Here is a 25,330-nt window from a genome sequence, read left to right as displayed (position 1 = left end):
AGTGCATTGAGGGAAACATTGATTCCAACATGTACTGTGACATTCTGAGGCAGAACATGACGTCCTCCCTTTAGAAACTGGGCTGAACAGCAGTTTTCCAACATAATAACGACCTCAAACACACCACCACGATGACAACTGCCTTGCTGAGGAAGCTGAAGGTGAAGGTGGTGGAGTGACAAGTATGTCACCAGACCTGAACCCTATTGAGCACCTGTGGGGATCCTCAAGCAGAAGGTGGAGAAGCTCCATGTGTCTAACATCCAGCAGCTCTGTAATGTCATTATGGAGGAGTGGAAAAGAATCCCAGCAACAACCTGTGCATCTATTTATGAATGTGTGTGTGTGTGTGTGTGTGTGTGTGTGTGTGTGTGTGTGTGTGTGTGTGTGTGTGTGCATGCAATTGCAAGGGTTAGTGTGAAAGAAATTTTACAGATAACATCTGCTCATTTTTATTTATACAAATAGGTTGTGTTTGCATTTTGACAGCTTGTACTCTCTTTTCCACACACACACACACACACACACACACACACACACACACACACACACACACTGCACACACTTGGCTCCCACCTTTCAAAACAAACACCACCTCATTGCCTCGCTGTTGATTCACCCAATTGGGTGGAGGCTCCCATCCGGCTGTCCTGATTGGCTAGCAATACACGCACGCACGCGGGCATACACACACACACGCGCGCGCGCGCGCGCGCGCAGTAGTGATTGCGCAGGAGAAAGGAGGGAAGCAGAAAGAGAGAGAGAGAGAGGGAGGGAGTGTGTGTGTGTTTTGCGTGTGAGTGAAGCACAACTTGTTGGCGTGCATGCGATGCTGCTGTTACTGTTGCTGTGAGCTACAAGTAGGACCAGGTAAATTCTCACAGGTCCACAATGTCCTTCCAGATGTGCCGGCCACTGTGAGGCTGCACAGCTGTCCACACCTCTGGATCTTTTTGGTCAGCATGCAGAATCTCCGACATGCTGCGACTGAAGCGTTCCAGCGTCTGGGTGAGTTAAAAATACCGAGGTCCTCTCATTCCACTGCTGTAAACACGTCCTCACACTGAGAGGGAACAAACAACACACACACAAACACACACCTGAGAGCTGAAACGGGATAAAGGGGAAGGAAAATTGTGAGATGATCAATAACATTGAGAGGAAACAACCATGAGAATTGAGGTGGGAAATTGTAATAACTAATTGTGAGGTGCAGAGGATTATGCTGGACATGCAGTTTACTTCTCTTTCACTCGCTTTTGTTTTCTGTTTCTCTTTTCATTCCTTTATTTAAACATTTTTTATTTTTCCTTTTCCTGTAGCTCTTTTGATGCACCTTTAAAATTTCCTTTTCCTTTCAGCCCCTCAGCATTTTCCTTTTCTTTTCTTTCCTTTCCTTTTCTTTTCATTTTCTTTTCATTTCCTTTCTTTTCATTTTCATTTCCTTTTCATTTTCTTTCCCCCCTTTCTTTCTCTTCCTTTCCATTTTTTTCAGTTCCTTTTCTTTTCATTTTATTTCCTTTCTTTTCTTTTTTTTTCCCTTTCCTTCCCATTCTTTCTTTTTCATTTTCTTTTTATTTTCTCCTTTCCTTCCCTTTTTTCTTTCCTTTCCTTTCCTTTCTGCATACATGTAAATTTTTATCTTGCCTTTTTATTTCCTTGTTTTCTTTTGCAATCCTTAACCATTTCCTGTTCTTTTCTCTCATGGTTCATTTGTTTACTTTTCTTTAACCATTTTTTCCCTTTCATTTGCTTTTTCCGGTTTCTAAATCTTGTACAGGTATGAGAACAGCAGGAGTGCCGCCTGCCTCGGCCTCGTCACAGTCGTATCACAGAAAATGCGCTTGTTGACTCCAGTATTTATTTCAGACTTTTATTTCAAATCGATTTGCTGTCTTTCGCTGTTCATGGCGTATCTGCACTGAGCTCTCATGTCCTCTGCGATACTGGAACCTTCAGCCCTGAAGGTTATCAGTGCACCAGGCTGTGAGTCTCACAGTGGCAGCTCTTTAAAAATCCATCATTCAGAACTCTGTATACTGTAATAGATATAATGTATACCATCGAGTGAACGATTGCTCTAATGACCGATTGCTCTTGTTACATTTCTGTGAAGGAATATAATGCATTAAACACAATGTGTGTGTGTGTGCATATGTGTGTGTGTGTGTGCATATGTGTGTGTGTGTGTGTGCATATGTGTGTGTGTGTGCATATGTGTGTGTGTGTGTGCATGTGTGTGTGTGTGTTCATTAGAGGTTGACTAATAGTCTTATGCTAATATTTTACTTTGATAGTCCTGTAGAGTCTTATCAGTACTTTGACTTGTGTCTCTCTCACACACACACACACACACACACACACACACACACACACACACACACACACACACACACACACACTCTATCCTGGTCCTATTATTTCTTAATTTTTATGCAGCAGACTGAATCAGTACAGAAAACAAGTCGCAGGTGAAGTCGTGCAGTGTTTCGGGACCATGTTAGGTTTTACAGAAGGAGTTGTGCACCTCGTGTCATCTCGACTGCCTGAGAGAGAGAGAGAGAGAGAGAGAGAGAGAGAGAGAGAGAGAGAGAGAGAGAGAGAGAGAGAGAGAGAGAAGCACTACTAAAAATGAGTTGATGGAGGATGCTGAGAGGAGAGGTTGATGAAAAGAGAAGAAATAAAAGCATACCGGGATCTTCCTTTCTCTCTTTCTGTCTTTCACTCTTTCTGTTTTCTCTTTCTTTTCTGACACTGCAGTGAGAGGAATAAGACCCCAGTGAAAGTGTCTACTGGGGTCTTATTTAAGGATGTGTAATGTCGCATTCCAATAATTAAACATCCTAAAGTGGTGTATTCCTCACAATCACTATTCAAAATGGTTTTATTTGATAATTAACACTGGGGATCTCTGACCTCATTGTGGCAGGGAACCATTCATTAAACTGCAATGATAAAGTTCACAGAGGAACTTTGATGTTGGCTTTAACGGAGCCCTGCTATGCTAAACCAGGTTGCTAGGTGTTGCTAGGACACTGTTATGGGTTTTATGTCTGTACTTTCTAATGTCTGTACTATCTCCTGCACTGGAAGCTCCTGTCACCAAGTAAAATTCCTTGTGTGTGTAAACATACCTGGTAATAAACGCTATTTCTGGTTCTGGTTCTGAATTTTTTTTTAAACTATTACAAACGGGAGCACAAATATCATCTTCCCAAACAGGATTCTCCGATTCGGTCAAATGGTTTGGTTGTACCTCAAAAATGCTACACAATAAAACGCAGATTTCTGAATATTATAATAATAATAATAATAAGAAGAAGAAGAAGATTATGAAGAACAGAATTGTTATTGATACTTTGGCCTTTACATCTTTGATAGCCAGGTGCCGTCTTTTAATCCTTCGGAAATCTCCCAGACCTCCAACTACATCTCAGTGGCTTTAAGACAATATGGATGGATGGATGGATGGATGGAAGGATGGATGGATAGATGGATGGATGGATGGATGGATGGAAATTAACCTGTTCTTTTTTTTTTTCTTTAATAACACTTATTTTTGTTTGGTATTGCCGTTGCAGGTTTGAAGCGGAGACACCTGGGCTATCGGGAGGTAAGAAAGCTTTTGAAAATTTTGAGCACCAGGATTCCTCATCATCACTTTAGAGGACGATCTTACAGATTTCTCTGTGTGTTTATTCATTATATGGCTAGTTGGGACCTGACATTTCCAGCCATATATAAGGTTCAACAAAGTGCTAATGCCCTTGTGCACAAAGCCAGAAGATCTGCGTTAAATGGGTTGGAGTGAAAGATCTCCTGCTGTAGAAATTTGACCGCAACACTATTGAAAACTTTGAGATGAATTGCCACTCTGACTGCATCCTAGGTTTCTTCACCTCATCTACATCATCACTTCACCCTTGTGGCTTAGTAAAATCGCACAGATCTCCACAAAATGGGGACTAAATATGGAATGGGATGTTTAAAAAAGAAGCACATACCAATCTTATGCTCAGGTGTCCACAGACATTTGTATATAGATATTGTTGTTTTTGTAATGAAAGAGCAAATAAATCTGCACCACAGCACCATTCAGCACAGACACTCAAGATTTTCATCTGTCTCTGTTTTTCCTGCTGAGGCTTGTCCCTGAACTGAGTGGCATTTCATTTTCAGCTTTGCTGACCGTGTCTCCTCACAGAGACATGCAGAATAGTGATGACTAAAAATGAGCACAAGCAGCATCTTCTCTATCTCTATCTCTCTCTCTCTCTCTCTCTCTCTCTCTGTCTCTGTCTCTCTCTCTCTTTCTCTCTCTCTCTCTCTCTCTCTCTGTCTCTGTCTGTCTGTCGGTCTGTCTCTCTCTCTCTCTCTCTCTCTCTCTCTCTATCTCTCTGTCTCTGTCTCTGTCTGTCTGTCTGTCTGTCTCTATCCTGATGCAATTAAGCCCAAAACCTTCTTTTCAACTGCTTCAAAATAATCGTAGTAATAAGGCCACGGGTGTTGTGGCGATTCTGGAGTTTCTTCCATCATTTATTCCTCTCAAAATGTTTTGTTTGCTGTTAAACTGATGTTGAACTGTGTAAAGTAGATACACCAAGCACCAATTAAAACCAGTTCAAAACAGAGCACATGCTCGAAGCTGATTGGTGGCTTGCTGTGTGCCAGTTAATGAATAAAAAGGAACTGATTTTGCAAAATGTTGTAGAGTAAAAAGTACAATATTTGAAATAACAATAAAAGTGAAGTTAAAGTTTCCCCAAACAGAAATACTTTAGTAAAGTACAGATACGTAAAAGAAAAAAACAACTGACGTACAGTAACCAATTACATTTACTTCGTTACTGTCCACCATAATAAATGTAGCTATAAACAGTCAACAGTTTAATTAAATTACCACTGACCATTGTGCTGAAGCAGGTTTAAAGAAATAATACATTTTTGCAGCATTAATTAGTCCCGATAAGCATATCCATTATAAACAAGACAGTGGTGAAGGTGGCAAGAAAAGATCTCTCTGAGATGATCAAAGGACAAAACCTTGAGAGAAACCAGACTCTGAAGGGAAACTCATCCTCATCTGGGTGACACCAAATGTCCATTCATTATTAATCCCATCATTTGTTCCATCAAGTGTTCAATTATGTTTTATTGAGAAAAGAAATTCTTGGAAATTGAAGCCCAAATCCAAACTAATCACAGTCCAAATTCATTCTTGTGGTTTTGGAGTTCATTTAAAACCATCTTTAGCTGCATCAGGTCTCCTATAATTGAAAATGATTTAATAAACACAATATTTGTTTGTTTTGTGGTAGAAGAGAAATAAAACACTTCTTTTCTGCTCTTATTTTTCTTACTTACTAAAGCAATGAGCAGCGTTACCATGAACCTTGTTTTTATGAGAAAACTTTTAATAAGCAGTTCTTTTTAGTCTGAGTGCTATACATTTCCCTGTCTTCTTCATTCCTCTTTCTATCAAACATAATAAACTTTCTCTCTCTTTCTCTCTCTTTTATTATCTATCCTGTACTGTTGAATAGGCACGCTTGTTCGCATTAGCAAAGAGAACATGGCCGTGTTTGTTTTGCTCTGACAAACGGGTAACAGTCATAAGACCAGGCTTCTTTACAGAAAAAAACACACACAAGCACATACCTACACACACACACACACACACACACACACACACACACACACACTTATCCTAGTCATATGAGCGAGGCTTGACTTATCCTCAGTGATGGAGGATTTGCAGCGAAGACTCCGGCTCTGGGTTGCTCAGTGTGCAAGGAAATGCTGTTGGTGTTGTGGAAGCCAGAAAGAGTTGGAGGACAGACGGGAACATTTTTACCAGAGAAAAGCCGACTTGGAAGTACAAGAGATGTCCTCAAGGAGATGGAGTGTCTTGTCTCTGCCTTCCCCTGAGGTACTTTAAATGGTTAATGCTCCAGAATGCAGAAGATTCTTTTTCTTTTTTTTTATTTGTTAAGAAGTTTAAGGTCAAATGAAAGAACCCTTAAGGACGGTAAATGGAAGCTTTTGGGAAATCAAATTTAGTCACACAGACTTTTTTTAGATTTTGGAGTGGAGATATGTACTCATTCAACTACAAGGTCGCTAGTAAAGTCAGGTACTGATGTAGGGAGGTGAGGAGAATTAATCCCAAAGGTGTTCAATAAGGATCAGGAGGTCAGAGCTCTATAGCGGGAGATCTTCATGGAGCTGGCTTTGTGTATGGGGGCGCTCCCATGCTGGAACAGGTTTGGGTTTCCTAGTTCAAGTGAAATAAATACTTTCATTCAAACATCCAAAGGCATCCTGTACAATTGTGTGCCTACAATTGGGATGAAGAACCACATATGGTTGGAAAAAAAAATCTGGTTTCCCAATACTTTTGTCCATATGTGTATTTATCTGTGGACACAAATCTAATTTTCTATGCAGCCGAGGTTGCTAACAATCATACAATGTAGGCTAGTTTTTCACTGAGGAAACAACATGGCTAAATGATCACACACGTGTCGAATCGAGCTGTTTTCATTCTTACACTCATCTGCTTTGTGCGGTTTGTGGTTTGTATGACACACTTTGAAAGAGCATATTATTTCCGAGGTGTGTACAGCTAGATTTATGCTAATCCGGCTGCTCTTAGCATTTCTAGCCTCATGGCTGTGGTGCAAACCAAAATTACACACATCTCTACGTTGACGGGCTGCACTTTGAGTGAAAAGTATACTTTTTTTATTCGTTTTTTAAACAAATATTCCTTTTACGATGACTTCTATAGTAACAGCATGTAATGTTTATTTTTTGTCAAATAACATGCTGCATTTTTGCCTTATTAGGATCAAGTGAGAGAAAAACAATTAGGGCTGGTGCTTCTGTAACGTGAGACAACAGGAACCAAATTGTTTCATAGATGCCTCACAAATCTAAAATATAACTATGATGTACAGAAAAAAAGATATATATTACAAATATGTGAAATAACAGCCTTTGGAAAGTTCTATTACAAGAAGATTTTCGTTTTGGCCCAGATTTTGTCGAGATATATAAAAAAGAGCTCGTAGTAATTAGCTTATAGATTTACTATAAAAACATTGAATTTATGATCATACTGTCTAGGCATGTTTCGTTCATTCATTTCCTCCATTATGTCAACATATTTAAATAAAGAGAAGACCATGGAGGCAGAGATAGGGAGGACATGAAGGTGGACATAGTGAGCGTTTGGATACGTAGAACACTGAGGCAGGAAAGACAGGACATAGAGGCAGAGACAGGAAAGAAACTGAGGCACTGAGAGTGAGGACACTGCGGCAGAGACGAGGAGGCAAAGATTGAGAGGACACTGAGGAAAAGAGAGATAGAAACATGAAGGCAGAGAGAGGGAAGAGGTAAAGGCAGCTAAAACTAGGATATAAAGGCAGAGATAGAAAGGACATGGAGGCAAAGATAAAGAGAACATACAGTAGATGTGATGTGAGAGACGAAATGGAGCCACTGAGAGAGAGGACGTTGAGGCAAAATGATTGAGGACATAGAGGCAGTGAGAAGGAGGACATGGAGAGAGTAAGAGCTGGATATGAAGGGAAAGAGAAGGAGAACATGGAGGCATTGAGAGGGAGGATATGGACATGTGGGTGACAGAAATATGTGAATGTCTGTTTCTGACATGTTACACAGAGCTGTTGAAGAGCAAAAATCTTATCTGTGTGCTGTAACAAAATGGGACATGGATCACTCCTGTGAATCCCTGTGGATTTTACCAGTCTGGGCTCTAAGATGGTGAAATCATCCTGCAAGATATTGTCAAATGTAACTGTAATAAATTTTATACACATTTCTTAGGCAAATTCAGTCCAGACTTCATTATGTATCTCCACCATGTTATATGTATCCGAAGTTATATCACTAAAATTATTTTTTACTCTTCTTTATTTTAAGAGCTTTTACATTGTAAATTTTCTCTTCATGTTTTCATTTGTTGCCCTTTTTTCCCCCTGATCTTTTGTTTTTACTTTTTTTATTCTTTCATCATTTCTTTGTATTGTTTCATCCTATTATTTTCTTCCTTTGTTGTCTTGTAATTTCCCCCCATTTTTTTAAACCTTTCTCCTTTTCTCTTTCTTTCATCTCTATCTCTTTAATCTTTGTTTTACATTTTTCTCCCTTTACTGCTATTCTCTCCTGTTCTGATAACAAGTTAGATAACTGGAACTAACTTGTTTCATAGATGCTTCACATTGTAAAATATTACTGAGGCACAAAAAATGCATTTGTTCTTCAATTAGAAAAAAAAAAAAAAAAATACAAATTATTGATAAATTATTCTTGACAAGAAAAGTTTTCTTTCTCACTTTGTTTTATTTTCACTTTAATACCTTAAGTTTAAGCCGTCCCTGGTTTAGGACGGTTTCCATCAGTGCCTCTGCAGCCAAAACACTCGCCTGATGAATGTGTACACTGATATGAAAAGACCAGTAACATAAGTTTAACTGAGTCTGAATCAAGTCACAAATTGACTGTGTCATGAAATGAAATACCTAAAATAGAGCTAAATGCTAATACTGTGGTAGTAAAGTCAAAATAATAAACTCAGCATTCAAATTCATCCCAAAGGTGTTCAGTAGGGTTGAGGTCAGGACTTTGTAGAAGGCCACTTAAGATCTTCCACCAAATCCAAACCATGTAAAAAATCTTCATGAAGCTGTCTTTATAAAGGCATATTGTGTGCCTACAAGTTGTGCTAACAGTTTGGATTATTGTGTGCCTCTAGCTTTGTGAGGAGGAACCACATATTCCTGGAAAATTCAGGTGTCCCATTACTTTTGTTTATAGAGCATGTCTTCCTTCTTCTAGCTCTTCATCTATATCATTGTCTCACTGACTACCATTCCTCCAATCACTTTTTTGTCTAATTAAAGCTCATGCTTCATTTCCTTTGAGATGGTGTTCCAATCCATTAGCACCATATGATAAGTGATTATTTAAAAATGACAGAATTCAGAGACATCAATTAATGCCTACTTTATTTTCTTTTTATTGTAAATTGTCTTCTATCACTCTTTCTCCCACTCTCTCTCTCTCTCTCTCTCGCTCTCTGTAGCTGGGAGAGTTGGATGGCGTGGAGACTCCTCAGCCTCAGTGGTTTCACACTCTACAAGTGCGCAGGCTGAGAGCGCAGAGAGGACGCAGCAACAGTGACCCACTAGGGGGCAAGAACTTTCAGGAGTTTCAATGGGTCAGTCTACACACTCGCACACACTTACACACACTCAAACTCTACATACAAGGCGGTATCAAAAAGACTAATGGTAATAACCAATGCTTTTCTGATGTGCGCTAATACGTCCACAATTTTATCAAGGACAGCAAGCAAAGAGCAAACGGGAAACCTGGCGAATCTGACGTTCGTTTGACATACGGTGATGCTGCAACGAGTCGTTCGAGGTGTTTTGAGTGGCACACACGCTTCAAATGCGGAAGAACATCACTGGAAGATGACCGAGAGATCAGGAAGACCTTCCACAAGTTCAACCACACAACCATTCCCCAACTTGTGCATGATGATCGCCGGAGAACAATGCACGTGATCTCACTTCTGAACCCACCCTACTCGCCAGATTTGGCTCCTACAGACTTTTTCCCCAAAATGAAGATCCGACTTAAAGGTCGCCGTTTTTGACACCGTCGCGTAAATCCGGCGAGTTAGTCTCGTAACTTTTTGATACCCCCTTGTACTCATCATGCATGCATACAGATTTTCAAATATTTAAAATACATTTTGAGTCTAATACACGGGCATGTGCAGAACACAGGGCTGCAGTTTGGAACGGCGAATTCATACCTGAACCTGGAGAAACTTGGAGAAGGTGCATACGCTACAGTGTACAAAGGAATAAGCAGGTCAGTACTGCATACATCTATGGGCCTGTAGTGTCAACACATTATAACATTGTCCTAATAACTTATGATCTTTAATGCTGTCCTTTAATGGTCTGTTTTTTCTTACAATGTCACTCGATTCCTGGTAATAGTGGTGTCTGTGGGTTCAAGCTGCATTCCAATGGATTCAGGAATTTTTTCAAGCTCTGCAACTGAGCTAGAGAATGTATTTATTGAAATAGGTTGCAAAAAGTTTATGATCGATTCCTTTTTTTCAAAAAATACCAAGCTGTGAAGTTCTTAGTATGTAATCACAGTTAATTTTGACCGAGGACACCTTCCCAATTTTCCAATTGGGAAATTCAGTTTAAGCACTTTCCTCATCATCATTACCACTGGATTCCTTAACTGAGTCAGATCTAAACATTTTGTTCTGATTCACATTCTAGATTTTGGCTCTGTGTCAGTCAACTGACAGCTTTCGAAGGAAAACTCGATGGAAATCTGCCTGTAACTAGTGATGTATTAATATCGCGTGTCTGCGTTAGAAAGACAGAGCGACAAATGAGGTGAGGGGGTCCAGAAGACAGCTGGAGAGCCAACTGGTGAATACAAACTCAATGACAACAGTGTTAGTTAGAATTCCTTCAGGAAGCAGGAATACAAAACTACCTCACACCTCTATGTCCATGTTCAATTGAACAGGAAAATGATTATCATGGAGTTGGATTTGCATTGTGAACAGAAAGATTTCCAGCAAACCTGTTCCTCCTCTTTGTCAGGTCATACAAGGTGCTATTCATGTCAGGAGAGTAAAATAGAAACCCTTGCATAATAGATTGCTATTGATCTCAACGATCTTCTCTCGAAAGCCTGACATCAGAACAGAAACAGAAAGCACCTAAAATACACTAATAAATAGAAGAGGAAAAGTTTGCAGTCTGGTGGTAGTCTGACAAACTGACTGATTCGGTTTTTACTTCAAATAGAAAGTGCTTTACTGCCTTTATTTGATTTGTGTAGAGAGTATTTACATTTATAGCGTTTGGCAGATGCCCTTATTTAGAGCAATTTACAAATATTTACATTCATACAACTGAGCAGTTTACAAAAGGCACAACCTCAAATATATTCGTGTGGATATAATAGCTGATTTTTCATCCCACAATGACTGAAACGAAGAAATTGATTTGGTTGCAGATTCACTTACTGTACAACGACATTTCCAAGACGGACTTTTCAAGAAAAGCTGCACTCTGTGAGGAAAGGTCGGCCGAAACCGTTCAAAACAGCTGTTAATCTTTTTCGTGAACCATTTATACTTTTGCGTTTTCCTTCCTGTAGAATTTACAAAAAAACACGTCATTTGCTGTCATTTCCAATCCAGATGAAAAGCGTAATGAAAATGAAAAATTGACAAATATTTGCAGGCAAAACCCAGGGTCATTTTATACGGTTAATGTCTATGCTTCTGCTAGAGATGATGTATGCAGGTGGTGCAGTTGTGGCTACAGTGAAAGGAGATGTGTTTAATTGTGTTCATTGGGTTTCTTCCTTTATGGCATTCGTTCTCGCTGTATGAGATTTCTGTGTGATATTCTTAACTTATGGTTACTCATGATTTTTTTTTTTTTCAGCAGGAAGGGTATGATTCCCTACGATTTTACTAAAGCATGTCGTGTGTTTTACGTTGTTCTGTAAGGATAAATGGTCACTTGGTGGCGCTCAAGGTGATTCGAATGAAAACAGAGGAAGGTGTACCGTTCACAGCGATCAGAGAGGGTAATACAACAATCATCACTTATCAATCACTCATTATAATCTGGATTTCGAGGCAAAAATCCAACATTCTCAAAAGTATAATTGTGTTTCCTTTCCTAGCCTCTCTCTTAAAAGGCCTCAAACATGCCAACATTGTCCTGCTCCATGACATCATCCACACACGCGAGTCCCTCACCTTCGTCTTCGAGTACATGGTGAGTCCAAATTTCTCACTTTGGTTGAGCATTGATGATAATGTTTTACTTAAGGCGTGTGGCCTTCAGTGAAACATTATCATCAATGCTCACATTATAACATAATCGAAAACCATTTCTGGAGGTTGCTTTGAAGTCATCTTGGATTGTCTCCTTTCCTCAGCAAACAGACTTGGCTCAGTATATGATCCAGCATCCAGGAGGACTTCACCCATGGAATGTTCGTGTAAGATCGTTTAGCTTCATGTTGCTTCAGTTTAGAGCAAAATCCAAGGAAATGGGAGGAAAGGAAACATATTTCTCTCTCTCTCTCTCTCTCTCTCTCTCTCTTTCTCTCTCTCTCTCTCTCTTATGGTCTCTCTGACAGATCTTCATGTTCCAGCTGTTGCGAGGTTTATCATACATCCACAGCAGGAGGATTCTGCATCGGGACCTGAAACCTCAGAACCTGCTCATCAGCTACATGGGCGAGCTGAAACTGGCCGACTTTGGTGCATTCCTGAAACACGTTCTAAAACATGTTCATGCAATCGACCAATCATGTGGCTCTAACGCTTCAAGTGTCATCACATGTGCAGAATCATACTTCAGAATGGGAAGAAATGTGATCTTCACATTGTGTGTGTGTGTGTGTGTGTGTGTGTGTGTGTGTGTGTATAAATGTCGGTCGTGGACTGGATTGGATTTCCTCATAACATTTCACGAGTCACGATGCACAGAAACGCACACAAAGATATAGAAGAAAATGTATAAAAACATTTTGGATCAATAAACCTAACAAATTACAAATATATAAGTGCAGAAAAGCCACACTATAGACAGTATTTGCATTTCACATGATGGCCAATCAAATTAACTTGAAAAAGACCAGGTTTTACATTTATTTGTCCCTCATTTTGATGTTTAATATGGACAAATAACTAAAGCACTTGACCTGCACCAGCATGGTTTTATGCTGCTGCCACATGATTGGCTGATTTTTATTTAAATACAATTGAGTTCCTTTGAGTTCAATGCAACATTTGGTTCATTTTTGCTTCGTTGTAACATTTTTAATCCCAAAAGGTCTAGCCAGGTCAAAGTCAATCCCATGCCAGACGTACTCTGCGGAAGTCGTGACCCTGTGGTACAGACCACCTGATGTTCTCCTGGGGTCCACAGATTATTCTACAGCACTGGATATCTGGTAAAGAAATCAAACACACGCTATCTGAACGTTACACATGTCTATATGAACATATTTAAAGCTGTGTGTGTGTGTGTGTGTGTGTGTGTGTGTGTGTGTGTGTGTGTGTGTGTGTGTGTGTGTGTGTGTGTTTGCAGGGGCGCAGGCTGCATTTTTATCGAGATGCTCCAGGGGGTGCCTGCGTTCCCCGGCGTGGCTGATGCTTTCGAGCAGTTGTTGAAGATCTGGAGAGTAAGTGTATAGTGTGTGAATGGGCCTGTGAGTGGAAATCAGTCCAATTATGGGCAAAAAATAAGCAGGGTTAATAACATGATTGAAGGAATACTCCAGAATTTTTCTGTACGTTTTGCATTTGTAACAAAATTTCAAAAAGTTTTTATTGTACTGAGAAGAGAGCTAAGGGTCTAAGGGCAAGTGTTGGATCAGAAAAAAATAATAATAAACAAACAATTATTCAATATAACACTTTCAGCATCACTGCTTCATTGATTCGAAGAATCTTGAAATGAGCTATGCTGTTTATACTGTATTGTACAACATTGACTATAGAGTGTGCTATTGTGTGTGTGTGTGTGTGTGTGTGTGTGTGTGTGTATATATATGTATATATATATATATATATATATATATATATATATATATATATATATATATATATATATATATATATATATATATATATATATGCATGCACAAAAGTATGGTGACACCGGATGGACTGCTATGTGCTTTTTGAACATCCCATCCCACATTTGGTGTCCGTTTCTTTTATAATAACCTCCACTCTTCTGCAAAGATGTTCCACTAGATTTTGGAGGGTGCTTATGGAGATTTGTGAGATTCATTTAGCCACAAGGGTGATAGTAAAGTAAAAGCCTATTGTGTGCCTCCGTCTTTGGGGTAATAGTTTGAGGAAGAAGCACATATGGATGGAAAAGTCAAGCATCCCAAAAACTTTGTCCGTAACGTGAACATGACTTTTTCACTAGACAGCTGCTCTTACCACTTCCTTAATCGGATCTTATTTGACTTTCTAAATGCATATAAACTTCTTTGTTTCATTCCAGGCTCTATCTGTAGGAGCAGGTGTGATTACCCACATTAGAGCTTGGAATGAAAATATCCCTGCATATTCCTTTGACCCCTGGAGGTTGTAGAATGCTGGTGTATTGAGCAAGAATGTCAGAGCAGCATTTAATCTCCTGTTTGTCCTGTTCATTTCCTCTCCAATCATCCCCTCTTTCTTTTCCTTTCCTTGTTCCTGGTTTGCAGGTTCTCGGCATGCCCACGGAGGAGAGCTGGCCGGGAGTGAGCGAGCTGCCGAACTATAAATCGGGTGAGTGGGCGCATCCTGTTCCGCTCTCCAGCCCTTCACCCTTATCCTGAAGTGTTAGTAAGGGTTAATGATAAGCTCATTTTTTACGTTTTGCTGCCTCACACCTCGCACAGTTGGTCACCCGAGTCAGCCATGTGTTAAACTTAGGTTTTTTGTGTGTGTGTGTGTGTGTGTGTGTGTGTGTGTGTGTGTGTGTGTGTGTGTGTGTGTGTGTGTGTGTGTGTGTGTGAAAGAGAGTTTGATGTAGACTGCCTGTTACCACATTTTTTAATAATGATTGGTAACTGGTTTATATATTAGAAAGGTTTAGCAATCCCATTGTGTGTGTGTGTGTGTGTGTGTGTGTGTGTGTGTGTGTGTGTGTGTGTGTGTGTGTGTGTGTGAGAGAGAGAGAGTGTATGTGTGGGAGTAAGTGAGCAAGAAAAAGGGAGGAGCGTTTTGACACCTATAGCCCCATTTCCATTAATACATCCTTACCATTTAATGCAATTGCCATGCTGTTACAGCAGAAATTTCACAGAGTGCCGTTGAAGCCCGTTTGGCTGACACACACGAGTGTGTGATCACATGTGCACTCGCTACAGGTGCTAAGCTAACATGTTACAACGCAACTTCACACCTCCGAGTCAGACACAAACACGGGGTGGGAAAGGTCTCCTGCGAGCAGACATGAGTCAAAAATGCAGAGTGATGACACAGGTGCTGTGCTGATCTTCACTGTAGAGCGTGTGTGTGTGTGTGTGTGTGTGTGTGTGGGTGGGTGTGTTTATATATCTTCATTGCGACCAGATGTCCCCACAATGATATTAAAATCATAAAGTTTTGACCAAGTAGTGATATTTGTGTCACTTGTTATTATATAATAATAATCATATATTGTTATTAGAAAAAAAATCAAGGTGTGCATTGGTGCATGTGTGTGTGTGTGTGTGTGTGTGTGTGTGTGTGTGTGTGTGTGTGTGTGTGTGTGTGTGTGTGTGGGCATGTTTATATATCTTCATGGTGACCAGATGTCCCCAAAATGATAAGAATATCTGAGAGTTTAGACTTTGTGGGAGATATTAATAAAATAATAGTAATACATTTATTATATTATAATGATAGTATTTTATTATATTATTAAAAAAAAGCATGGTGTGCGCTGGTGACCCATGCATAGTCTTAATTAGCTGAAAATAATTACCTTAATGGAAGGTCCTCACAATGATGGCAAGACAAACGTGTGTGTGTGTGTGTGTGTGTGTGTGTGTGGGGGGGGGGGGGTCATGTTTATATAGGTGCAAATAATTATGTTAATAGAATAATAGCTGGACAAAAATGTGTGTGTGTGTGTGTGGTTTGTGTGTCAATATTTTATTTCACAGGAAATGTACACATGTTTTTTACTCAGTAGGTTTTGTGTACCAGCTTGTGAACATGGCAGTAATGCGGTGTGCTGCGTACAGCAAAAATCCGTATCTTTCTCTCCAAATGTGTGAGTCAGGCTCAAGAACCAGGCCAACCTTGCAACCACAACCAGGTGTGCTGTGAGGTGAACATGGTCTAGCTTTGAGAGAGAGCGAGAGTTACATAGAGACCAAAAGGCTGAATCACTGGGTGGCCGTCCAGAGGAAGGGGAGGTTTGAGAGAGAATATGTCCATGACACAGCCGAGCACGTGGGTTCCAGGGCATCTGAGGTCCCGTGTGTAGGGGAATGAGGTTTGGAATCGAGGATGCCTGAGGTGGAGGCCCTTCGGGTTTCGGTTTTCTCTAAACACTGAGAGCATTTTTGTGTGTGTGTTCTTACAGAATGCTTCCTGCCCTGCAAACCCCAGCAATTCAGAGATGTCTGGAAAAGGTAATATCAGTTTAGCTTGTGTATGTGTATGTGTATGTGTGTGTATGTGTGTGTATGTGTGTGTATGTGTGTGTATGTGTGTGTATGTGTGTGTGTGTGTGTGTGTGTGTGTGTGTGTGTGTGTGTGTGTGTGTGTCTGTATTCATTCCAAGACAGAACAGAGAGGTCTTTGTGTAGTCAGCAACCCCCAGCTGCAACTTCCCAACCAAAGGCCTGACCCATACCTTGAGTGTGTGTTTGTGTGTTTGTGTGTTTGTGTGTGTGTGTGTGTGTGTGTGTGTGTGTGTGTGTGTGTGTGTGTGTGTGTGTGTGTGTGGGCGTGTGTTGGCTCAGATTTGCACAGTTACCCTATAAGACGGAGGACCTGGCGCAGCAGATGTTGACCGTGATCCCCAAAGAAAGGATTTCAGCCCAGGATGCGTTACACCATCCCTACTTCAGCACTCTGCCACCGCCTGTGATGCAGCTGCGGGACAGTGAGTGACTCCCTCTCACAGATTAAAGCCACACTTTCACCACTTTTACAACTAATTTTCCAATTATCAGAATCAGTAAATTCACGATGTTTGAAGAATTTCGAGAATAGAAGATCAAAAAGGGGAAATCCAAACTCAGAAGTAGTTGGAAAACAAAGGAAACAAGAGCAGTTAGCGAAACTTTGCTAGGAGGTTGTATATAACCAAAAATCGTGTATATATGTATATATGTATATATATATATATATATATATATATATATATATATATATATATATATATATATATATATATATATATATATATATATATATACAGTGAGGAAAATAAGTATTTGAACACCCTGCTATTTTGCAAGTTCTCCCACTTAGAAATCATGGAGTGGTCTGAAATTGTCATCGTAGGTGTATGTCCACTGTGAGAGACATAATCTAAAAAAAAAATCCAGAAATCACAATGTATGATTTTTAAACTATTTATTTGTATGATACAGCTGCAAATAAGTATTTGAACACCTGAGAAAGTCAATGTTAATATTTGGTACAGTAGCATTTGTTTGAGGTCAAACGTTTCCTGTAGTTTTTCACCAGGTTTGCACACACTGCAGGAGGGATTTTGGCCCACTCCTCCACACAGATCTTCTCTAGATCAGTCAGGTTTCTGGCCTGTCGCTGAGAAACCACGGAGTTTGAGCTCCCCCCAAAGATTCTCTATTGGGTTTCGGTCTGGAGACTGGCTAGGCCACGCCAGAACCTTGATATGCTTCTTACAGAGCCACTCCTTGGTTATCCTGGCTGTGTGCTTCGGGTCATTGTCACGTTGGAAGACCCAGCCTTGACCCATCTTCAATACTCTAACTGAGGGAAGGAGGTTGTTCCCCAAAATCTCGCAATACATGGCCCCGGTCATCCTCTCCTTAATACAGTGCAGTCGCCCTGTCCCATGTGCAGAAAAACACCCCCAAAGCATGATGCTACCACCCCCATGCTTCACAGTAGGGATGGTGTTCTTGGGATGGTACTCATCATTCTTCTTCCTCCAAACACGTTTAGTGAAATTATGACCCAAAAGTTCTATTTTGGTCGCATCTGACCACATGACTTTCTCCCATGACTCCTCTGGATCATCCAAATGGTCATTGGCAAACTTAAGACGTGCCTGGACATATGCTGGTTTAAGCAGGGGAACCTTTCATGCCATGCATGATTTCAAACCATGACGTCTTAGTGTATTACCAACAGTAACCTTGGAAACGGTGGTCTCAGCTCTTTTCAGGTCATTGACCAGCTCCTACCGTGTAGTTCTGGGTTGATTTCTCACCTTCCTTAGGATCATTGAGACCCCACGAGGCGATATCTTGCATGGAGCCCCAGTCCGAGGCAGATTGACAGTCATGTTTAGCTTCTTCCATTTTCTAATGATTGCTCCAACAGTGGACCTTTTTTCACCAAGCTGCTTGGCAATTTCCCCGTAGCCCTTTCCAGCCTTGTGGAGGTGTACAATTTTGTCTCTAGTGTCTTTGGACAGCTCTTTGGTCTTGGCAATGTTAGTAGTTGGATTCTTACTGATTGTATGGGGTGTACAGGTGTCTTTATGCAGCTAACGACCTCAAACAGGTGCATCTAATTTAGGATAATAAATGTAGTGGAGGTGGACATTTTAAAGGCAGACTAACAGGTCTTTGAGGGTCAGAATTCTAGCTGATAGACAGGTGTTCAAATACTTATTTGCAGCTGTATCATACAAAGAAATAGTTTAAAAATCATACATTGTGATTTCTGGATTTTTTTTTTAGATTATGTCTCTCACAGTGGGCATGCACCTACGATGACAATTTCAGACCCCTCCATGATTTCTAAGTGGGGGAACTTGCAAAATAGAAGGGTGTTCAAATACTTATTTTCCTCACTGTATATATACAGGTAGTCCCCAAGTTACGATGATCCTACGATGATGATCGCAATATGAAAATCTTTATTATTAACAACAAATATTTTAATTCCACGCAACATTTAAAATTTCCAACAAAATCAATTATTCGTAATATATACATACTGTATACATATATGAATAATTTATTTAAAAAGGATTTTTAAAAACAGGATTTATCTGTAAATCATAATATGGGGAATATCAGTGAAATCTGATTCATGTCTGTTTTTCTTTCTGTCAGCCGTATCTGTCTTTAAGGTGCCTGGGGTGAGATTGGAGTCGGAAGTAAGCGATATCTTCAGCCCCAACATAAGGATGAAATCCTCCCTCTTGCCCGAGGGAAAATGCTGGTGATTGGCTCCTGCTGGTCTGCATCGACCACACATAAGAGGAGGACAAAAGAAAAAGAAGAAGAAAAGCAGGGACGAAAAAAAAACCACTCTTTTGTTAATGGAGGGTCATCAAACAATTGCAGTGACTGTGCAGTGGTCAGGTCTTGGGAAGGATGGATAAATGGATGGAAGTATGGATGGATGGATGGTTATGGTGGATGTGCTGGAGTCGAGATGTTCTTAAAGCTGTGGTATTGAAATCAGTAAACATGTAACCCAGAGGTGCGAACATTACAGTATTTTGTGCTTTAAAGTATTTTGAGGCCGTTTCCGACTAAAAGTCAGTGAGAACAAATTCAAATAAAGCGAAAAGGACGTGAAAGGTGCGTCTTTGCATCTAGCAGTGGTTCCTTTTGTCAGTTTCGCTCAGAAGCATCGATCTTCCAAGCTAATAGAAATCCAATAGAAATAGTAAAAGAATTACAAAAAACCTATTACCTCTTATGATCTATTAGCTATTGGCACCTCGCTGCTTTCTCACTGTTGATTTGGTGCACATCTGGAACATCTGTCTCGCCTACTGAAGAATGCTAGGTTTTCTAGGTATCAATGCTGGCATCTCTGTAGCATAGAATTGATGTACCCTCTTGTAAATGTTGCTATGAAAGACCTGTTAATGTGGAAAAAAGTGTGAAAGAGAGAGGGGGGGGGGCAGACAGACAGAGAAAAAGAGGGAGAGAGAAAGAGATAAAGGGTTAAAATTTTGTGTTAAAGCAAATTACAAATTGACAGGTGATGGCTATATGGGAGGAAGAGCTGGAGTCGATCTCAGAGAAAGAGTGGGAGGGAAGGGAGGGAGGGAGGAAGGAAGGAAGGAAGGAAGGAAGGAAGGAAGGAAGGAAGGAAGGAAGGAAGGAAGGAAGGAAGGAAGGAAATGGTTTAAAATGAGTGTTAAAGCAAAACCATTCAAGAGAGGGAGCTGGAGCTGATCTAAGAAAGGAAGGAAGAAAGAAGGAAAGAGGTAAAGGGGATAAAGGGTTCAAATGAGTGTTAAACAAAATTACAAATTTACAGGTGATGGCCATATGGGAGGAAAGAGTTGGAGCCAATCGCAGAGAAAGACTGAGAGGGAGAGAGAGAAAAAGAGAGTGTGGGAGAGAGAGAGAAAGAGAGAGGGAGAGTAAAAGTGTTAAAAGTTCATTATACATGCACACATGCAAATTAAAAAGTGAAATGGTCATGGCCATACGAGAACAAGAACTGGAGCTGATTCCAAAGAGAATGAGTGAGAAGCAGAAAAACCAGAGGAAGTGAGAGAGAGAGAGAGAGAGAGAGAGAGAGTGAGAGTTAATGGGTTAAAATTCTTTCATATATGCACAATGACCCTTGAGTGTGTCCAAGGCAAATTACAAATTGAAAGGTCATGGCCATACGAGAACAAGAGCGGGAACTGATCCCAGATCCCACAGAGAGAGAGAAAGGGAGGGAGGGAGCGATGAACAATACTTTCCTGGAAGTTCTTCATTCTTCCAAATCTTTTCAGGTGATGTGTCCTGTTATTTTCCATGGTTCCGTCTGTGCGAAAAAGAAGGATAACTCTGTGTCAAATGGATTTCTCCTGTTAATCAGAACTGTTTATTGGTACTTGCTGCTCGCTGATTAAATCCCAGGAACCGTTGGATCACCACACGTCCCATTCCAGCTGTCGGAGCAACATCTGCCTTTGTCAATGATATGATTTCATATCCGTACAGGTGTGTAGCATGTGAGCAGGGCGCAGCCGACATATTTGTATGCATTCGGTCCAAAATAACGAATTCTGGTCATGTTAAAAAATAATTTTTTTTTTTTTTTAATTTATTGACCCATTTTTTTTATTTTTTTTTGTTTGTTTTTTTTTTTTGGGGGGGGGGGGTTTCAACACGACACACAGTGAGGAATATAAAAACCTGTATGTTGTGAAATGTCATGCAAGACTCTCACAAGGGTAGGGTTACAAGCGTACCTGCAGGGTTTTCACATTCACACACACTTCCTGCACTCCCCTTACTTCATCTCCCTTTTTTCCCCCCCTCATACGTCTAATCAATTCAGTCTCCTTTTTCTACTGTTCGAACCAAACGATGGCAACAGCCCTCCATGCTCCTGCAGTTCACCTGCACATAAAACACGTCTCCCACTGATTCTCAGGCAAGCCGTTCTCAGCACAGACAAAAGCCCTGTATAATTTCCTTTAGAGGCAGAGTCAGCATGCTTTGATGAAATGATTCAAGGTGGTTACTCATCATTTTCTCCATGTTCGCTTTGCCACGTTTAAATCATCTTGATGTGGTCTCGTAACCTGGTGTACAGACATTTCAGACGAGAATTGTATATTCATTTTTGTGCTTACATAAAAAGTCACAGGACTGAATGCATTTCATGTGTGTGCTGATTTTTAAAAAAAAGAATAAGCATTAAAATACATTACATGGCCACCCAGAAGGCATAACATTATGACCACGTGCCTAATATTGTGTTGGTCCCCTTTTTGCTGCCAAAACACCTTTGAGCCATCAAGCATCAACAGCATGAACTTCTTCTGTTGGATCGGACCACACGGACCAGCCTTCGCTCCCCACTTGCATCAATGAGCCTTCCTTCCTTGGAGCACCTTTGATAGATACTGACCACTGCAGACCAGGAACAAGCCACAAGAGCTGCAGTTTTGGAGATGCTCTGGCCCAGTCGTCTAGACGTCACAATTTGTCAAACTCCCTCAAATCCTTACGCTCGCTTCCTGCTTCTAACACATTGACTTTGAAGACTAAATTGTGGGCAAACGAGCACAAGGTTGGTATGTGCTTCTTTTTGAGAATCCCATTCCACATTTAGTCCCCAATTTGCTGTCATAATAACATTTCTGGGATGATGTTTCACTAGATTTTAGAGACAACTGCTCTTTTAGCCATTTAGTAAAGTCAGGTACTCATGTAGGTGAGGTGAGGAGGCCTGGGGTGCACTCAGCATTCACAATCCTCCTAAAGGACTTTAACAGGGTTTTGAGATCTATAGCAGGAGATTTTCCAATCCTTTATGGAGCTGGCTTTGTGCACAGGGGGTTATTGTCATGCTGGAACAGGTTTGGTTCTCCTAGTTCAAATGAAAGGAAAATGTAATGTACTGCACTCAAAGACATCCAATACAATTGCCTCCAACTTTGATATAATAGTTTGAGGACACATATGGCAGTAAAAATCAGGTGTCCCAATACATTTGCTAATAATTTACTATAGAAAAGGTTAATGTATTGAAACTGAGGATTATAGTCCTATAAACACACACACGCCTTTTTCCTGAGACAAATGGTGTATATCCATTTCACTTAGGTGATAAAATATGAACCCAGTCTTGGGGAACAATACAAAAAAGTAATGGTGTGTGTGTGTGTGTGTGTGAGGATCCTGTGTGTGCACATATTTACAAGTTCACACCCTACTGGCTCGTCTTACAGATCCGCTTACGTAACTAATCAGATGCGAAGCCTGTTGTCTGACATGACCAGGCTTCTACTGACTGTCTGCTTCGATTCACATCTTTCCTCCAGACACCCAAGTTAATCCTGGTTACATTTGGAACAGTAAGAACCCGTAGACCTTCTCGAATAAACGAAGGTGCTCGGCTCGCTCGATAAAGCTCGGAGCTTTTCGGTAGCATTTGCCTTATGTTGTAAAAAGACAAGAAAAACACGTTAGCGTGTCCAAGTGTGTGACGACCACGGTATGTGGTCTGAGTCTCCACGCTGTTCTGTTTATCTCACTGTGTTTATTCACAACCCTGCCAGACAGATGCAAGAGACAGCTGCTAACACACACACACACACACACACACACACACACACACACACACACATATCCCCATTGCTTGGGTAGACCTTTGAGTTAGATTTAGGCTTTGCCCATGAGCGAGCCACATGGGGTTTGGGTGGTAAAGTGTAAAATAAAAAGGTGGATGGGGTTTGTTTTTTATCGCAGCGCAAAATGCGAGTGTAGGAAAATATTTCGATGTTTATTTGAAATACGAGGCCCAGGTCCTTGTGCTACTCGAAGCCCTGCTCCTCCCTTTTTTAGCACAAATGTTACGTCCTTTTGGATCGGAAATATTCAGCGGATGGCTAAAGCAAGAAGGCAAGAGATAAGAAAAACATTCCAAGATGTTGAAAGCACATTGAAAAGATGCGGCTTTTTGTTTAGTACTTTAACCTATACGCCCATCTCTCTCTCTCTCTCTCTCTCTCTCTCTTTTCTGCTTTCCAGCTCTACATGAGATCAAGTCTGTAGACAAAAACCCCCCCACTGACTGTTAATTCAATCTGCTTATCACTAGCCCATAGACATTACCAAACGAATACCAACCCATACTTAGCATGCAAATGATAGAGCGATTTAGAGGGCGAAAGAGAGAGAGAAAACGCGCAGCCCTGCGTGGGGTCTGGCAGAGGAGTTCTGGTTTCCTCTAAGATAATGGGATTTGGAAAAGACGGCTCTTTTGTCTTTCATGATCTCATTTACACTTTCTGTCATTCCCGCTTTTGTTTGAGCAGGGGACTCCTGTCGATCCAAAGCAGCTAAGCTCTGCGTGTCCTTCAGCCAGTAATAAAGACCATGCAGTATTGCATGCTAAAAGTATTACATTCTCAACTTTCCTCCAGTTTCACAACATCAAGGACTTAATGACTTACAGGTTATTTTAGGGTGCAGTCTGTTGTTTTTTTTGTTTTTTTAATTGGCACCAGCTAAATATATACCTGCTAACAACATTCCTGTGTCAGATCATCTGGTTATGTAGAAGATGTATATACACAATATATTTATGCATAGATACAATATATTTATTTAAATAAATATTTGGCTACAAACTCACCCAACTAGATGAAGAAGTACTGCTGTTTGCAATTGCAATGTATCCAACTACAAGCTAAATGTGTTAAATAAAAATAGCTATACCAGGACATAGCTACTGTTTTAGATGACTACAAAAACAATGGCAAACTTTTTATGTAACTGAAAGACCATTGCAAGTATTTGCTTAAGCTTACAAGCCTAGATAAAAAAAATTACTTAAGCTACAGCAAAACTAGCCAAAGAAAAACAGCTATCTAAAGCTGAATCTCCTAATACTGTCAAGCTTTAGGCTGTTCATGACTTCTAATTTAATTAGTGAACAGCCAACCTATCCTTTTGATATAATAAAAAAAAAAAAAAAAAACTTTATATTTATTTTAATAATGCTGCCACAACATTTTTTGGTAAACTTTTTTTCTTTATCATAATGCTTTCAAAATAGTTCCTTTATATCAGTGGCATTTGTCAGATGCCTCTCTATACCCACAACTTGCTGTGGGCATAACACAATTATGACTGGTGTTTTGTGATATTCGTTGGAACAATTGTGGTAGATTATTGTATATTAATGCTAGTAAATGTATATTGTTGTTATGTGTAGGTCTGCGGATTGAATTATCTATATATCAAATCGTTACATTCCCGTCATTCTCCAGAATGTTTTTCTACTTCAAAAAATCTAAATCGTTGAAGACTTTTTTGTTATTACTTGTAGCTTTGTGTAGAACTTGCAAAAACATCATGATTGACAGGTCATTTGAGGTGTGGCCGTCTCACCTTTAAAGATAATTGCACAGGTTTTAGTTGTAAAAATATTTGTTTTTCAGAGCAATCGTGTACAGATTTACAGTGAAGAATTGTCAAAGATTTTTAGTTTTATAGGAAGATAATGTTTGTGTTTATTGTCGAACTGGAAATGCTATGTAACCAATAGTCAAAGAACATTTTAAAGCTTAACGTTTTATATTATTATTATCATTATTACTTTTATTAATGCTTTATATTAATGTTTTATATGAATGCTTTAAGACTATTTGCTGTAAAGTTTTTCTGGCATAACCTTCCAAAGCTGTTCATTTTCTGTCCCAAAATCTCCCATCGTAAAATAATTATTTGGTCGTCAAATGAAATCCCATAATCTGACACTCACCATGACGGCCAATTTACTGTCACTGCAACCAAAGAATGCCAACCAGAAAGTTCTGGCAGTGCGAGAAATAATTTTATTTCAATTTCAAAGTGTGAACACTTGTCTAAAAGCCACTACCAAGTCAAATATAGAGTCAAGTGGCTTTTATGGTCATTTTACCAATATACAGTTGGTAGAATACACAATAAAACAAATCAACATTCCTCCAGGACCAAGACCAAGTGGACAGCATTACATTTATTCAAAACAACCAACATTTACAAATACAGCAATGATGAAATGAAATGTTAACAAACATAAAAAGTCATTGAAAGTCAACTTAAAGAGCAT

General features: G+C 40.0%; 1 protein-coding gene and 1 long non-coding RNA gene across 4 annotated transcripts; one reads left to right on the top strand and one right to left on the bottom strand.

The window, feature by feature from the left end:
• Positions 1 to 723: 723 nt before the first annotated feature.
• Positions 724 to 19,353, top strand: cdk15 (cyclin-dependent kinase 15). 3 transcript variants are annotated; one of them, XM_083560445.1, is made up of 14 exons: positions 724 to 1,008; positions 3,582 to 3,613; positions 9,113 to 9,247; positions 9,818 to 9,912; positions 11,594 to 11,673; positions 11,773 to 11,867; positions 12,031 to 12,093; positions 12,235 to 12,358; positions 12,933 to 13,053; positions 13,191 to 13,284; positions 14,326 to 14,389; positions 16,179 to 16,227; positions 16,561 to 16,703; positions 18,877 to 19,353. In XM_083560445.1, the coding sequence occupies exons 1-14, from the start codon at positions 825 to 827 to the stop codon at positions 18,987 to 18,989; spliced, it is 1,392 nt and encodes a 463-aa protein (XP_083416571.1). In that variant the 5' UTR covers positions 724 to 824; the 3' UTR covers positions 18,990 to 19,353. The 3 variants fall into 3 exon arrangements, with proteins under 3 accessions (XP_083416571.1, XP_083416569.1, XP_083416570.1); XM_083560443.1 differs by having other exon boundaries at positions 730 to 1,008; positions 12,031 to 12,087; XM_083560444.1 differs by lacking the exons at positions 724 to 1,008; positions 3,582 to 3,613 and adding an exon at positions 5,699 to 5,929.
• LOC310736728 lies at positions 10,049 to 11,586 on the bottom strand. The gene is made up of 2 exons (XR_014536632.1): positions 11,310 to 11,586; positions 10,049 to 11,145 (listed from the first exon to the last, which is right to left on the bottom strand). It is a non-coding gene; the product is annotated as an uncharacterized lncRNA (long non-coding RNA).
• Positions 19,354 to 25,330: the final 5,977 nt, after the last annotated feature.

This window comes from Silurus aristotelis (assembly GCF_946808225.1).
Source record: "Silurus aristotelis genome assembly, chromosome: 2".
Classification (NCBI taxonomy): Eukaryota; Metazoa; Chordata; class Actinopteri; order Siluriformes; family Siluridae; genus Silurus; species Silurus aristotelis.
This window is presented reverse-complemented; position numbering and strand designations above follow the sequence as displayed.